Below are 16,401 nucleotides of genomic sequence, written 5' to 3' on the forward strand. Positions count from 1 at the left end.
AAAAAAAACGAAAAAAAGAAAGCGGTGAAACAAAAAATTCCATTAAATAATGACACTAAAATAAAGCCACGGTCTGTTCCAGGTGGGCGTTTTAAACAAGCTTTGTAGACTGGATTTTAGAGTAAAAACAACGTCATACAGCCTAGCACGCTCTACAAATACTAAAATATGCAGCGAAAAATGGTCAAACGTAGAAAAACAAGAAAAGTGTCAAGTCTGCAGGATTTCCATGGGTGCTACTGGTTCATACACTATGTCTATGGTGCATACATTCACTACACACAACGTCTATGGAGCATACGAGAAAACGTTCAGCTCTGTTCCAAATCAAGCATGATGCTGACCATTGGCACCCAGTTCAAAGAAGCAGCATTGTATCATTCTGAAAGACTTTGGTAAAGAGTCAACTTCATAGCTCAGATTCTCTGAAAAAAACCTGCCGCTGAAAGACCAGAAAACATAATATGTCGGGACCGAAAAATGCACGAGTTTCACTTTAGCTTCCATTATACGTTTTGCGTTTTTGTCTTTTATAGGCTCCACATGGGCTACGTGTTTTCTTTGGCCCGAGACGCAAGAACTCTGCCGGGTCGATGGGAGACACCAGATTTTTTCTGACCGGCGGTAAATGTGGCGTGGTGGCGTAACGGTACGGCGTGGAGGGGAAGCCCGGTCCAGCTCAGCCAATTAGCTTCTAATATCTCGAGACACTTCATTTTCTGATGGGTTCCACAATTGTAAAGAGGGCAAGAAAAAAAAAAAAAGAAAGAAAGAAAAGAAAAAGAAAAAAAAAAAAAAGCAACAAGCACGCAATGCCCAAGCTCTTTTGTCGGCCTGCATCTGGGTGCACTTAAACTGTAGGACTGATTTGATTTGAGAGAGTTCCCATTTCTGAGGGATGGGGTCCAACATAAAACATCAGACAATGCACAGGGGGCATGCAAAACAAGGGTGAGGAGAGTGAGAGAGAGGGAGAGAGAGAGAGAGAGAGAGAGAGAGAAAGAGAGAGCGAGAGAGAGAGCAAGAAAGGAAAATTGGATAGGGACAGAAAGAAAGAAATGGGTAGACATATAGGGGGAAAAAAAAAAATGAACGGAGATGGTCAGAGCGACAGAGAGAACTCACCATTCACAAGGCTGCAAAGACCGAAAAGCCTGCAGTGCCGCATCCATCCCAGCAAAATCCCAAAACTTAACATCGTAGTCGTATCCGCCGGTGACCAGTCGAGCTCCGGAAGGATCCAGGGCCAGAGCAGACACCTGAGGAAGACAAGGGCCAAACACGGGAGAGAACAAGGCTTTAATCACGGCGCCGCCTTCAAGAACTTTCATCAACTGGTCTCTTCATGGTGTTAGTCTCTAATGAGGCCGCAGACTGGTTCAGTGGGAGAAAAAAAAATGTCCTCATTAACAAGCCTCTTTTTTTTTTTTTTTTCTCGATTCTTAGGCTTTTTTTTGCCCAGCTTAGAGTTGCTCTATAATATGGTAACAGTGTGTGGGATAAAACCCTTTGGCAGCTTTGCTTTTATGTTTTTTTATGGCTCCCCTGAAGAAAACGATTTTGCTGATTCAGAAAACTCCGCACGATAATAAAACGAGATCATACAATGCTCTCTATGCTGACTCCATCCTTAGTTATCAACCCAACACAACGAGAGGCTGAGAGAACGAGACGGGCGGACTTAACTGTTTTTGTGCCGTGCTGAAGTGTAATTTCGTGGGTATCTGGAATTTTCTTCACTGGGTCCTGAGGAAACAGAAAAGGAAAAGTTGAAAACATTTGTTTTAAAAATTCAGTTTAGTTCAAAAACGATAGAATCGTTGCTTTACAACCGCTACTGGATCACAAACTTTTGATTAAAGCATTTTTATGGGTTGGTTGGAAGCCGAGTTTGCAGTTAAGAAAGACACGCTGATACACATCTTTAGCTGATCATCCTGGGACATGGGGGTTGGGGGCATTTTGGGTAAACACAGACTAAATCACGTTTTGACAGCGCGGATGACTTCTGTTAAGTAGTCTTGTGAAGGGTTTGGGATGAACACTCATGTGAGTTTGAGAAGTGGCCCCCTCAGTATCTTTGGTATTCGTCACCCTGCGAATGTTTTCAAACTGACACGGAGAACCGTCCGGGGGGGGGGGGGGGGATGGGGGTGGAAGAGAGGCACGGGCTGACGGCCAGAGCCATGAATAAAGCACAGTATATTGACCCCCTTTTTACTGCTGCTTCCCCCTTCTGTCAAACCTCGTCAATGGCCAAAAAAAAAAAAAAATCAGACACTTCCACATTTCATTTCTCACTACGGGACCGTTCTTTTCACCCGGAGCGATCTGCGACAGGCAGGCGCTGTTTTGCGTGATTTTGTGGACCGGCGCTAATTTCACTTAAGGCTCTGTTGTCCAGAACCAGCGCCGTTCGGTGATCTACCACCCGGCGTTGGGTTGGGCCGGCGCACCTGGGCCCGGCTGCCGGCGTTGGGGCCGAGCGCGGTGACATCACCGGGGCGGGTCTGTCATAGGGCGCCATCCATCACGCGGGCCCGCGGCGGCCCTAGACACATAGCAGCCCTGGGAACACAGGGGTGTCTGCACTCTGTCAGCCTGGCCGTAGAGCGAGACCAGACATTTACAGCTACTTTGCTTACAACATACAGTGTATATGAGATGAGAGAGTAAGAGAGAGGGAGAGAGAGAGAGCGAGTGAGACAGAGAGTGCGACTGGGTGTGTACGTGTTGATGTGCATATGAGCTCCCCGAAGATAAAAGCTGGAAACCGCATTGGTAAATCTGGTTATGCGGTATCTCTTTAAGAGTAATCTGTTCAGCAGTGTGTGGTGATGGATGTGACCAAAGCGGGTTAATAAAACGAGACAAATGAGATTGTATAAAGGCTTTTCCTTGTTATGGTTTAGAATATGTTAATACCGTTGAAAATGATTATGACGGCAGGGGAAAACGTGCGACATAAACACAGAGTTTTCAGATCACTGCTCTTTTACTGAGTTTTACAAAAACGAGTGTAAGCCTTTAAATTTAAACTGGTCGGGCCACAGCAATGAACCGTGGTAGCGATCCACTGAAAAAGATTGCAAACCAATCCATTATTCTGGCGCAGTGTTCTCTGTAATATCTTCTAGACTATGTTGTTCTTCTACCTGATGTCATATCTGAAAATTTTCATTGAGTGATAATAACATGAGTTTGCACAGGAGACATCCAAATCAATAATAAAACTGTGCTGCCCCCTAGTGCTGAGGACAAGCAATATACGGAGCAAAGAGGTTTTTTTGCGGGTTGGTCGCGGTTTCCAAAGAAAAGAAAAGAAAAAGAAACAAATCCTTCTGTTTTAAATTAAAAGTGGAATGTAAATTGTAATTCCAAATCATTTACCACACGTTGTGCAAGTCTAAGTAAAATATGTGGTGTTAATTAATTTAACTTAAAATGAGCTGTACTCTCCAAGATCTTTAGCAAACAAGAATTGGGAACTCAGCCCTGTGTAATCATTGGACAATGAATGAGCTTGGTGAATGGGAAACAAATTCTCTCAGACACACACTCACTCACACACATGCTCACGACCACACACACACACACATACATATATGTATACACACATACACAAACACACAAACTACAAAGTGTAACTGAATTAAAAATGAAAGCAGCTCTTACATCATCCTCGTCGTCTTCAACATCATCCTCATCTTCATCCTTGGCGTCCGCCGCGCCACCCCCGTAACCCGGCGGAAGCGGGGGGCCGATCATTTCGTCGTCCTCGTCAGGTCCCGCCTTCGCGCTGAACCCAGGGGGGAGGGGTGGACCAATGACCTCTGAGTCTGACTCACTGCTGTCGCTGTCACTGCTGCTCTCACTCTCCTGCTGTCTGCTCACGGACAAAGGCTCAGCTCAAAAAAAAACACTCAAGCCAAGCTAAGCCAATAACGACAAACGCATCTGATCAAGGGCGCAATTTAGAGGGAGAAAAATGGTCTAGGATTGACAGTTCACCTGGAGGAGACGGTGGTTTTTGGTGCTTCTTTCTTGCTGAGACCTGATGACCCGGGAGCTTGAGACGCACCAGCTTTCTGTGCCTCCTCCTTTTGCCTCTCCTCTATATGAGAATGTAAAATATACAAGCATCAAATGAAGAACGGAAACTTTCTCCAGAAAAAGTTATTTCCCAGTGTTAACCATGGGAGACTTCTCTATGAAAGAGTTGGTATATACAGAAATTGAAAATCATGTGGTAAAGCAACACAATTAGAGATTTAAGTGTCTCTGCGTTTTGTTTTGTTTTCTCTGCTGGAGGGAACAGCGCTGACCTAAAACATGCTGACTCCTTTCGATAGCCGTCCTCCGTGTCTGCTCAAAAATGGCCTCAAAGTCAAAGGTTCGTGCCTTCTTTCCTGTGTAACAGCAAGATTAACCGAAGACTGAAATATTGTATTTTCTTTTGAAAAGGGGATTTTTACAATCATTTTGTTCCTTTTCCTTACAGGAGTACATTAGTAATACAGTTTTGTCTACATACCAAAGCCAGAGAATCCCATGACGGAGGCTATATCTCCATCTCTGTTGGGGTTTTCTGAAACACAAAATTACAAGAAACTAACATACAGATTCACTTAAGCAGCTGGAATACAGTACAGCGAGTGTCCCAGCATGAAAACTGAAGCAGCGCTCTTGAGTTTGTAAGATTCATCACAAATTTCAGCCGAAGGATGTGTCTGTTGTAGTCGGCGGATGATAAACTTTGTAGAGACTGACATATTACAGACGTGGATTCTAAGCCCTAGCTCTCACTAAGAACAAGTGGAAACATCATTTACTCCACGTCATTATCTTTTCACATACGCATGCCAAAGAACAGCCTTTTCTGAATACATTTTCATTTCTGGCACAGAAACCGTGATTGTAGTTGTGAGCCCCAAAATTCCGCATCATATCGGGGTTTAAAACTACATACCCAGAGGATCTCAAGCTAGCTGTCTAGCAGGTGGTGCTTACATGCACAACTCTTGCAAACAACTACAGGAAAAAATACATCTAGACCTGATCATAGAACTAAAGAGATCGAGACTTCTTAGATCTTGTTAAAACTAGGGTTGTATTAAATGAAGCATGATCATAGAATACAGGGAAAAGTTGCATTTACCACTCTCGTCTCTCTGACTCTCCATGCCTATTCATATGAAGAATCGTCACTGCAACGAAAACACGGAAATCCCGCCTATTTGAGAAAATATTTGATATCGTCCAATGAACATATGAGCTGGGATACAACACAGTTTAACATCCGGTTGTAAGTCACAATAAAAGTCCTTCCGTACTCCACTTCGCAGCTACACATCATTTACAAGATTGCTAATGTTCTTACTGTTTTCAAATACTGACCTCTAGAGTACATAGAAACTCTAGGATCATACTGTTTTAGTGGTGAGTGCATACTGAAATGTGAAGTTTAGCCCTGGCCAAAATTAAAAGTAAAATTTTGTCCATTCGCCAAATATAAATTCAGTACCTGCAATGTGTTTGGACTATGAAAACACTTGTATGTCGCGCTTTCAGCAAGTTTTAGGTCGAATCTGGTTCAGATCGGTCACTCCTGGTTGATTTTCGGTAGTGTCATGACGCTTGTGACTCAACTTCGACCCCACATCTTCAAATTGGGCAACATCTAGAGTAGACAAATGTGGCCCTGCACGTGGCCCCGACTCGAACTTGATCTTTATTAATGAATCAAAATTCCTGTGATATCGATCACCATCGATGGATATGTCAAGTAAAATGAAGATTTGTCAGAACATAAGATTTCTGCTTTAACCAAGACATAAAATACAACAGTAAAACATGGGACGTTACAGATGCACGAAGATTTCATTTATTTTCCCTCCAAATCCAACAGTTTATAAGGTTTGTGACGTCACATCTCAACGAGGTAGAGACTGCAAGTCAGTATCCCCCTGGAGTATTTAAGATATTATACGATTTTACCCGGAAGTGATGTCATCAGCCATTCCTCTGTAGTTTGTCAATACTTACTTAATGCAAAAGTACGAATACTGCCGGTGTTGTTTTAGATGTATGAAGTGTGTGATTGTCCTTGTATCTGTCTTTTTTTGAGGCTTAAAGTTGTTGATATGATGATGATGATGATGATGATGATGTCCTTTCTCAGAGGCAAAAATGGTGAGAATTGATCGCTGATTTTCATTTTGTCGTCATCTGGCTCTCTGTTTGAATAAGCTTATCTTGCCTCTTCCTCCAATTTCAGTGAGTGTATTTTAAAGTTTAAAATTGAACTTCACACATAGAATCATTATTATAATTTTCCCAGTATCGCTTGTTCTGTTAGTGGTACTTATAGGAGAGATGTTACATCTAAATACCACTTTGTGCAAACCCACCCATTGTAGCTAATGATGTCTATGTCTCATTTCCACATGTGTGTCTTGTTTATATTGCTGTATGTGTATACATCTCTCTGAAAAAAAAGAACAAATTACCAGTCACAAAAGTAAATTGAACTTAGATGTTACTGTTACTGCTGATGTTTACTCCAAACCTCATAATTTACTACCAGAGAGCAAGTGATCTATAAATGTTAGGTTTCCCAGTCCATAATCTGATTTTTGATCCACAAACATAAGAGTTTACTTAGTAAATTGATACACTGTCTTCTTTTCTTTTTTTCTTTAACAAAGTCTAACTTTTTTATCTAAGATTGTTGTGGTATTGCTGCACTTGTCGCTTTGTGTCGCTCCCCCTTAAGAAGAACGATATTTTGTGAAAAACACGGCGCTACGTGGTATTGAGTAAATGTGTCCCGCCCTTTCCCTGATGGCCACTCCTTTGCATAACAGTGATAGAGCAGAACATGCAAGAAACTTGACGCTGTCAAGAGATCAAAAGGGAACTCTTTCTCAGAGAGCTTAAACCAAGGCCAATGATTGATATCTATGCTATCTAAACTTCTTACGAAATTCGCGTGGGGAGACTTGCACACGGCTTTCTGCTGCTGTCCGATTTTACATCGTGAAAAATGTCAGGAAACCCAACATTTGTAAACCCTTTTCACAGACCGCACTGTTTATCGGCTGCAGCTCCAGCTGGGAAGGCAAAACTAACTCATCCTGGAAAAGCTATTTTAGCAGGTACGTATTCAAATATTGCACCACAAGTATTTTACTATTTTTATTTGTTTTAACAGATCACCGACTCCTAATGGGTTTCATCGTCCACAGCTTCTCATACTTTGTGCACAATACAGAGAGTTCATTTAGGTGCCTATACTGAGTAGTCCTTGCTGCGGATTGGTTGTTGTGTACACCTCTGCAAAATTTCGTGGGTAAGGAAAGGGCCCCGTAAAAATGAACTACACCAGACCGGCATCCATCTAATTGCAATGGGATGATAACTCTAGAGTAAATTTGCAGATGTTTTGCGTTTTTTTTTTCTTCTATCTTCCTTAAAGTGATTGCATGCCGAACTAAATGTGATCATAAACAGTCCATACAATCTAACGGTTCATTTGCATAGAATCACGCTTTGTTGTTTCTGGCAGGAAATTCAAACCATCTCAAGTAGGCTACATCAACAAAGGCAAGTATACAGCGTGTTTTGGCATGTGGTGTTCACCTAGTGTGTGTCCGTAGGATTGTTTCATGGTGCTGTCTCATGGGGATAGGATGGGAGACATTTAGGTAAAAGGTGACCATTTCTCCCAGGCATGCGTTTGAAAGTTTCCTCCGAAAGCGCATTAAAATTGCAACTGGTATTAGTTACGATGATGAGATGGAAACTGTTTTTTTGTTGTTGTTGTTGTTTTGTTTTTTACAATGTAAGGACGAGAAGTGCTGTAAAATGGAATAAATTCAGTCTCGTTGTGTAGCTCATTGGACAAATTACTTTTGGGTGCTGAAAACGACTAATTTTTCCTAAGGCTGTAGTTTTCGTAATCTGTAGAGAGAAGAAATGAATCCATTTAAACTGCCATCCACGTTGTTTTAGTTGCCTGCTAGGCTGTTCTTGAGTAATTAAGCATTAGTTGGCGGGGGGCGTGGGGGGTGTTGGCAGGGGGTTAATAATTTAATGAACAACAGCCCTTTTCATTTCTAATTAACTGTTTCCCGATCCAGTTTTTGCCTTTCAACTTGTTCGCTTGAGCGCGATTAATGTTGTCAATGAACGGGAGTTGAATTAATTAATATGATGGGCATTAGGATGGAATTTATGAACGTGTTGAAGCTGTCTGTTGTAGGTTAGGTAGTGTGTGATTTTTGGACACAAGTGCAGGAGTGGTGTGCGCCCCCCCCCCCCCATCATTTGGTAAATATGTGGTCCATGAATTGTCCTATTAGTAATGGTTAAGTCGCTTTGGTTTAAAAGTGTCTGCAAAATCCCAAATTGTGAATTGTAAGTTATGTCCAAAAAACAAACAAACCATGAGATATCTTACACCGCCACATGTAAGATATCTTATTAGCATGGTGCAGCAAATTTGTCTTACAGTACAAGACAAGCAGAAGTCAAATTAACCACATGGCTTCTTGCAGGTGTGATATTCAGTGTCCTTTGAGCTCTCATCAGTTTCACAGTGCTGTCAGGTTTCCTAAGTTTCATAATCAGCACGTGAATGGCTGGAGATAAGCCATGGCTTTAGTTGCTTTTCTAAATGAAACACAATGACTCAGCAGAAAGAAGTACAGAACATGGCACTTTGTTGGTTTTGAGCCCACGCGTGATCACTGACGGATTTTTAGCTTGTTTCACAGGCTTACAACCTCAGGCTTGATGCCTAATCATTCATAACAAATCCACATACGATTCTGATACTGTTTAACAAAAAAAAAAAAAAAAAAACCATTTCCTGCCCAAAGGGGAGAGAATAAATGTTCTGAGGGAGCCAGTTACTGTTGCGCGCACTGGTGGGTGTAAACAACAGTTTTACTTCGTTCCATTCCTTTGTGATATGGCAAAGGCTCAGAAGCTGATGTGTCAGTGACCTTTGCCCGGACACGCACGTCATCAGCAGTCAGGCTGCTGAAAATAACATTAAAAAAACGCTGCTGCGTGTTAATTTATTTTAATTCCTGGAGTCATCAGGTTCTGCAGTAGATATTTGTGGAGGTATGACTGATTACCAAGGCATTGCCTAACTAAGAATTCATTTGTGGAGAGCAAAGTGCTCTGTGATAGGAGAAAGAGAGACACATCAACATCTGTTCCATCTCTATAGAAGAAAGAACAGAACTGTTTTATATTCATTAAACGTACGTCAGAATAGTAGTTAATTGCCCCTAGGCCTCAATGAAGGATGTTGCCATTTCAGATCAGGAACTTTAGGGGTGGATTGGAATGAAAATGTTCAGACATCCAGGTGCACTCTGGGATTGCCTTGGGAACTTCTCCAACGTCCCATGGGCAAATTTAGCGCTTCTCACTTCTTAGACCAGTAAAACAGGTTTTACATATTTCTCTGTTCAGTGGACTGTCTGGGATTTAACACGTCCCCCTTTTTGCTTTTTTTTTTTTTTAAGGTTTGGTTAGTCTGACTTTCTATGAATGCTTGTCATTCTTTAATCACAAATCTTTAAAACAAGAGTAGTTTGTGTACTTTTTTTGATGATAAAGCAAAAAATGGTCTGTATTCCTTGCTTCTGCACCTAATGGTCATTTATTACTTGTTCAGATTAAGATGGCGAGAGGCATCCATAATTGACAACGTGTTGTTCAACATTATCTTTGTCTGTGTGAACATTTTCTACACTCCCTTCTCCTTCTCCTAGAAAAGAGAGTGTATTATTGTCTGCGTGTGTATATCTGTACGTGTGTAACATGTGTCTACCTCATGGGGTTTTTTTTTGTGGATTCAGGATCATTTGAATAACCCTAGCTTAGCAGCTAGTGTGCATGTGTTTAGAGAGTGCATGTTAATACGGCCTAAAAACGCTGCCACATTGTGTTCTCCGCCAGCATGAGCTGTGGTTTGTTGACACACCCCTCTGAAACTTGGGGGTTGTTAAGGGGGGAGGTTCCAGTGGGCAGGATCACACTAACAAATACAAGCCAATCAGCTGCCTCCTCTCTTCTCCTTTCTGTTGGCAGTTCAACTGCAGATGTGTAACACTCTGAGTTTTAAGGTCGTGCCAAGTCTAGTAATCTTTTTTTTTTTTTTTTTTTGCTTACGTAAACAGGTTTTGCTACCAACATGACATGATGTACAGACATTGATAAAAAGACTTGTCACGTGAAGCTCAGTCTTTTAAAAACTGTCATTCTGTGAAGCTGATTGCAGGAAAAATTGGCAGCATTTGTCAATAGTATGTTTTAACAGTTTTTCTGTTTGTTTGTGTTTTGAAAAACATATTGTAAATTATTTTATTTGGTTATACTTGCCTAATTTGATATCAGGGTTTTTTGGGGGGGGGGGGTTTGGTAAATGGAGCGGTTCTCTTGTGCTGTAGTATTTTATCATGTGTGTGAATAAAGGTTTTTCTCTCTCTCTCACACACACAGGCGGAATAGCAGGAGGGATTGAAATCTGCATAACCTTCCCCACAGAGTATGTGAAGACTCAACTGCAGTTAGACGAAAAGGCCAATCCTCCACGCTATAAAGGAATCGGTGTGTGTTCCCTCTCCGTGTCATCCCGTGTGTTATAGGTTTCCCGTGGCCATCTATAGAACATTAAATAAAAGCTACCAATCAGGGGAAACAGAGCTCAGTACCAATACAAAGCCAGTTAGAGATCCATTCACAAAAGTACAAAGTACTGGCTGCAAGAGCTTTGATCTGTCCTGCGTGTTCTAGTCCCTCCTGATCCCTGCGTAACTAACGGGCCTCTTATCAGCGCTCCCGGAGTCACTGAACTTTGGAAGACGACCTCTCTGCGCAACATGTTTGTCAGGGCAGACAGCAAAGACTGTTCAGCAGGAAATAGTTAAAGTGTAGCTTTAATAGTCACGCTCCATGTTCTGACTTAAGGCTGATCCGACTGAAGATGACTTTGCCTTCCCCAGGCCTAAAGCATGATTTATCATTGGTGTGATTAAAGTTTGAAAGTTCACACTGAAATATTTGCACTCTGGGGGGAAAAAAAAAACTCTTCTTTTTTTCCCCAGACATCACAATGTTCCCCCTGTACTCACAATGTTTCCCCTGATCTTAAAAAAAAAATCTGTAGTTAAGACAGTCAAGAGAGACTAAAACAATGATTTTAGTCCAAAGCTGAAGGACAGACTTTTACAACATAATAGTTTCCACTGCGCCTCCTTTAGCAAGCGCTCACTATTCCCTCTTTCCCATACAGCGGACTGTGTGAAGCAGACAGTTCAGGGCCATGGGGTGAAAGGACTGTACAGGGGCCTCAGCTCATTGTTATATGGTTCCATACCCAAAGCTGCTGTTCGGTGGGTATCCATCTAAAGAGGCTCATAGAATGTTCTAGAGCTCTGTCTGCAAACTATAGAAAGTGTGTAAAATCACTCACATGCCATCTAAACACCACAGACATTCATCCTGTCGTGATCATACCTTAAACGTGGGTCGGCACTGAAACAAGAAGCAGCAGGATAAGTGTCTGTGTCTGTCCTTTTCCGCCTGCAGGTTCGGAGTGTTTGAATTCCTCAGTAACCAGATGCGAGATGAGTCAGGGAAACTGGACAGCACGCGTGGATTGATCTGCGGCCTGGGTGCGGGCGTGGCTGAGGCGGTGGTGGTCGTCTGTCCCATGGAGACGATAAAGGTGCTTCGTCAGCGAATCAATATCAAACAGATTCATGACTAAAACGCAGCAAATCTATTTTCAGTCTGTTTGCAGTCTCACAAAGATTTTACATTTTAAACTAAGACGTATTGTGGCCAAAATGCATAGATAGTTTTGAATGTTCTCTTTGACTTAGCATGGATGTTATCATGCAAATAACAAAATATTCAATGCAACTAAAGGTTTTTTTTTTTTTTGTTTGTTTTTTTCATACCATGCACAACTGCAGGTGAAATTCATTCATGATCAGACTTCAGCCAATCCAAAGTACCGAGGCTTCTTCCATGGCGTGAGAGAGATTGTGAGGAGCCAAGGTGAGGCTGTCAGTTTGAAGAGATGTAATATTTGCATCTACCTCCAGATGGCAGTGCAAGCGCTCAGTTACTCAATTCCCCCTCACTGCGGACTCACTGTGTTTGTTCCTGTTTCCACTCTTAAGATTCATGTCCTCATTAAACCTGCATTTTAGGGATGTGTTTCTGTGACTTGTCAACTTTATAACAAGAGCTTATTCGGGCTGCAGGGTTTGGACAGAGTGCATGCTAGGGCACACCAGTCAGTAATTCGCGCTCATTCTGAACCAGTAAATCAGCATTTCTTTTCCAGTCTCTGCGATGGTAACAGCTCCTCTTTTCAGATTACTCACCCGGGCCTCTGAGCAGACTGTGTGTGGGCAGTGAGGGCTAGTCACGTCTTCTTTTCTCAGCAAAATCACGTCAAACGTTCCGCGTTCGGCGTTTCCACGTCAAGTCTGAAGGGGAAACGAAATGTGGAGAACACAGGGTTTTTATGTGTATTAATAGCAGATGTCATTTTCGAAGTGTTTGTGAAAGGGTGTAGTACACATGTGTCGGGTGTCTTGGTCTCGAACACGGAGATCCTGATGAACTGGTTAGAAAGAAAAGTTAGCGTGCTTGTGACTTTTTTACGTTCCTCCTCTGTTTTTTTCTGTGGGTGCACCGAAAGAATGGAAGTGCCTAAAAAAAAATCTGAAATTTAAAAAAAAGAAAGAAAGAAAGGTCTGATCCAGCCGGAACCTTCCTAATGCTTTTATTTAAAAAAAAAACAACATAATTTATTGTCAAAAGTTTATTTCCTATTAGGAAAGAAGATGTTGAATTATACTGATAGGTTTTGGCGTAAAATGGCCTTCATCAGAGCAATATCTTGCCTCCTCTGTGCAATGGGTCATACTTACGCATGCACTGGCAGGTTCATGAACCCACCAGAACACACATTAACACACGTAAGCCCCCTGCCTCATAGCAAGACTCAAATTTGGCTCTGATTTGATCATTTACACATTAACACACCACCCTTATTAGTTTTATTATTGTGGTATACGGCTGATGTGGCCCTTTGTGGGGTTATATCCGAGGCCTCTGATTTCTGTCACAAAAGGAAATAGCTGTGTGTTACTCTGGATAAAACTGTCTCAGCTAAATGAATGAATGGATGTAATTGTATTTGTCTCTGTTTTTTTATTGATTCTTGTTTAGGTCTCAGAGGAACATATCAGGGATTGACAGCAACTGTTCTGAAACAGGGCTCGAACCAGGCCATTCGATTCTATGTCATGACTTCTTTAAGAAACTGGTACAGAGGTTCGTAATATGTTGAATGTGTTGTGTAAACACTATGAGGTTAAGTAAAACATGCCCACCTCAAAAATACACATTTTCATCGTGGCTTCCGTTTAGAATGAGGTCAAATGAATTTGGGGTTTTATTTCTAAATTGCCAAATATGACCATTCAGACTGACTTGGGCAGGGGTATTCCAGAAAGCCGGTTTAGTTAAAACTCTGAGTTAGTTAACTTAGAACAAGTAGTAAACCTCCTAATAGAAGAGCCCTACGGCTTTGTTTCGCTAGGAGAATGAAGCCATTCGGCTCTTCTGTTAGGAGATTAACTACTCACTCTGAGGCAACTAACTTTGAGTTTTCACTAAACCTCCTTTCTGGAGTACCCCCCCAAGTGGTCAGCAGTCAGGATGATGTTTATGGCAGTATATCTGTTATAACAATGACTGCAACTGTGTTACTATTACAGCATGATGGTAATCTTGACTGTAAACCGTTTCTCTGCTGTCATCATTTAGGTGACAACCCCAACAAGACCATCAATCCTCTTATAACTGGAGTGTTTGGGGCCATTGCTGGGGCTGCCAGTGTGTTTGGAAATACTCCACTGGATGTAATCAAAACTAGAATGCAGGTTGGTCATAGATAGGAGGTTTCTAGCTGAGTGAATCCTCACTCAGACCAGATTTTAAAATTAATTATTAAAAATGTAAAATTTGAATATATGTTATTTATTTTTGTGCAATATTGATACTAGAAATATAGTGCTCTTGTAATGCTTTTAGATATAATTATTTTTAAATTGCGTAGCAGTGCTGTGTAGATTAATCTGAAAGTAGCGTGTCAAAACTTGTGTGTGTGTGTGTGTGTGTAAATGTTTAAAATCATGAATACATGTCTTTGTTTGCAGGGGCTTGAGGCTCACAAATATAAAAGCACTATGGATTGTGCCGTTAAAATCATGAAGCATGAGGGACCTGCAGCGTACGTATCATTAATACATCAACGCGTCCACACTGACGCTGAACGCACTGTTCTGGGAACAGTAGATTTATTTCCTGTTAGGTTACCCGTTCTGTTCATACGATGATAAAAAAAAAAATCGTTCTCATGCTGTCTTCATCCACGTAGATTCTACAAAGGGACTGTTCCACGTTTGGGTCGGGTCTGCATGGACGTGGCCATAGTGTTCATAATCTACGACGAGGTGGTGAAAGTGCTCAACATGGTGTGGAAGACTGACTAACAGAGAGGACACGTTGCGACAGGGTTGACCAAAGGACACGGACCAGACTCTAGTCAACACGCTTTTCTCTGTTTAAAAAAAGAAAACGGAAACACACGCTGCAGGAGCACACACACAGACACACACAAAATAACGAGAGTTAACTTCTCGCAAACTCTTAATGCACAAGTTACGTAGCGAAGAGAGAGACAAACTCTCCCGCGATAATGTGAGGCAAAGCACTAAGACAAATACTTGAAAAATACAGCATCGTTCTCTTCTCCCAAAGGCTGTTTTTAAAAGATAACATAGATATTGTGAAAGAGAAACGTGTTTTTATAGTAAAGCTAACCGCTGGAAAAGAATGAAACTTAACTCAAAGACAGACGTTTTGGCTGTATATTTTAGCGTCACATTAGTATTAATACTATCTAATTATTTTTTGACAAGTATTTGATTTTCTAACGTGCAATTGCAAATATGATGGTTTAATTTTTTTTTTTTTTTTTTAGATATACCTCTGCAAGGTGATGGGCACTAATTAATTAATGTCATATTCATTCATAAGCTGCACTTGGCAGGTCTGATTATATGTAGTCCTGAAATCTTAGGAAGTACACATGACCAATGTATTTCCACATATTAATTGATCTGATACTCTTGGGGGCCTGGTTGTCAAATTATAGTAAGTGCCATGATGTAGTGTCATTGGCGCTTTTACAATGTCACGTCAAATCTTGTATTGCAGCACATTTTAACATTCTGTTTTTATTTGCAATGAATAGAGGATGTCACTTTTGTGCAGCCTTGGTTTGTTTTCGTTCGTAAGAGCATGCCAGACAGATTTGAATATCTGGTCCCTTTGTACATTTTTATTTCATATAACTTGTTTAATTGCAAAGGCCTTAAATTGCTCTTTTTTTCTGTGCCAATGTCTTATTCTTTGCCTACCTCAAGGACACCAAAAAAAAAAAGAAAAAAAAGAAATGAATTAAACTTATTGGTAGAGCAGGCACATCAGAACAGAGTGTTGTCAAATGCTAGGTACATTCTCACCATGTTAAATTCTACTTGACCACATACACCAGAAATCTATTTTAGTCTTAAGTTTAAATGTTAATCTCGGATTATGTACTGAGAATTGAGTGTAGTGACTGAAAGGATCCTTTTTTTTTAATGTGGTGCCTTTCATTGAAATGTTTGGTTGGATGATGTGCATTTGCTTCACTACAATATCATTAAGGGGAACATTAAACATACCACAGCTCAGCATTGTTCCACTGATATCTGTCAGTGCTATTAACGTTTACGTATGATTTCAGTAGTCGTGTATGCATTGTTTTTTGTTGTTGTTGTTTTGTTTTGTTTTTTCTGTTATTGGTGAGTCTGGTGAGCAGTTGGAACACGGTATTGGTTTTATCTTATTCTCATGCAAAGAAAGATATCTTTACAATGTTCTAGAGTAACATAAGATGTATTTTGTTTGTTCACACAGCCCTCATGAATAACTGATTTTATGCTAAATCCTCTGTTTTTCAAACATTTAAAAGCAGTTCTCAGCAAATGAAATGACAGCTGTCTGGATACCAAGCTGTTTCATTGAGACTGTCAGTGATGAACTGTCTAAGTAAGCCTTATTTTAGCCTTATTTTACACACATTCAGAAAGACTGTACACGATTCTGTTGTATTTTTAGTGAAGCTAAATTGTCTCTCAGCTACTAAACTGATACGCAATGTGCCTTTGAATCTTGCTCTAAATTTGTCAGTAAAACAAGATGACGGAATAAAATAGAAATATTGACTTTTTTTTTCTGCTCATAAAT

The 16,401-nt window shown here is 41.0% G+C and overlaps 2 protein-coding genes across 3 annotated transcripts in view; one reads left to right on the plus strand and one right to left on the minus strand.

Annotated features, from left to right (window-relative positions):
* Positions 1-5,590, minus strand: part of wdr70 (WD repeat domain 70) — a 44,651-nt gene extending 39,061 nt beyond the window's left edge. The window contains exons 1-8 of one of the 2 annotated variants that reach the window (XM_030769397.1): positions 5,525-5,590; positions 5,159-5,233; positions 4,535-4,588; positions 4,326-4,409; positions 4,012-4,114; positions 3,676-3,886; positions 1,687-1,746; positions 1,126-1,259 (exon numbers count right to left, since the gene is read on the minus strand). In XM_030769397.1, the coding sequence (XP_030625257.1) occupies positions 1,126-1,259; positions 1,687-1,746; positions 3,676-3,886; positions 4,012-4,114; positions 4,326-4,409; positions 4,535-4,588; positions 5,159-5,183 (671 nt within the window). In that variant the 5' untranslated portion in view covers positions 5,184-5,233; positions 5,525-5,590. Of the gene's footprint in view, positions 1-1,125; positions 1,260-1,686; positions 1,747-3,675; positions 3,887-4,011; positions 4,115-4,325; positions 4,410-4,534; positions 4,589-5,158; positions 5,331-5,524 lie in introns of those variants that run through there. The other variant, XM_030769398.1, reaches the window with a different exon arrangement.
* Positions 5,591-6,881: 1,291 nt separating this feature from the next.
* On the plus strand, positions 6,882-16,385 carry slc25a1b (slc25a1 solute carrier family 25 member 1b). Its single transcript, XM_030767211.1, has 9 exons — positions 6,882-7,157; positions 10,522-10,629; positions 11,315-11,414; positions 11,611-11,749; positions 12,000-12,084; positions 13,270-13,374; positions 13,870-13,985; positions 14,262-14,335; positions 14,483-16,385. Exons 1-9 carry the CDS (start codon positions 7,046-7,048, stop codon positions 14,595-14,597), a joined length of 954 nt encoding a protein of 317 aa, XP_030623071.1. The 5' UTR covers positions 6,882-7,045; the 3' UTR covers positions 14,598-16,385.
* The last annotated feature ends 16 nt before the right edge of the window (positions 16,386-16,401 follow it).

This window comes from Chanos chanos, chromosome 3 (assembly GCF_902362185.1).
Source record: "Chanos chanos chromosome 3, fChaCha1.1, whole genome shotgun sequence".
NCBI lineage: Eukaryota > Metazoa > Chordata > Actinopteri > Gonorynchiformes > Chanidae > Chanos > Chanos chanos.

What these genes read in the sequence shown, in the direction of transcription:
- slc25a1b (XM_030767211.1), top strand. Translation starts at nt 7,046, where the DNA reads ATGTCAGGAAACCCAACATTTGTAAACCCTTTTCACAGACCGCACTGT. An exon ending in ATACCCAAAGCTGCTGTTCG is followed by an intron (nt 11,415 to 11,610) that starts GTGGGTATCCAT and finishes TTCCGCCTGCAG; the next exon opens with GTTCGGAGTGTTTGAATTCC. An exon ending in TTTAAGAAACTGGTACAGAG is followed by an intron (nt 13,375 to 13,869) that starts GTTCGTAATATG and finishes GTCATCATTTAG; the next exon opens with GTGACAACCCCAACAAGACC.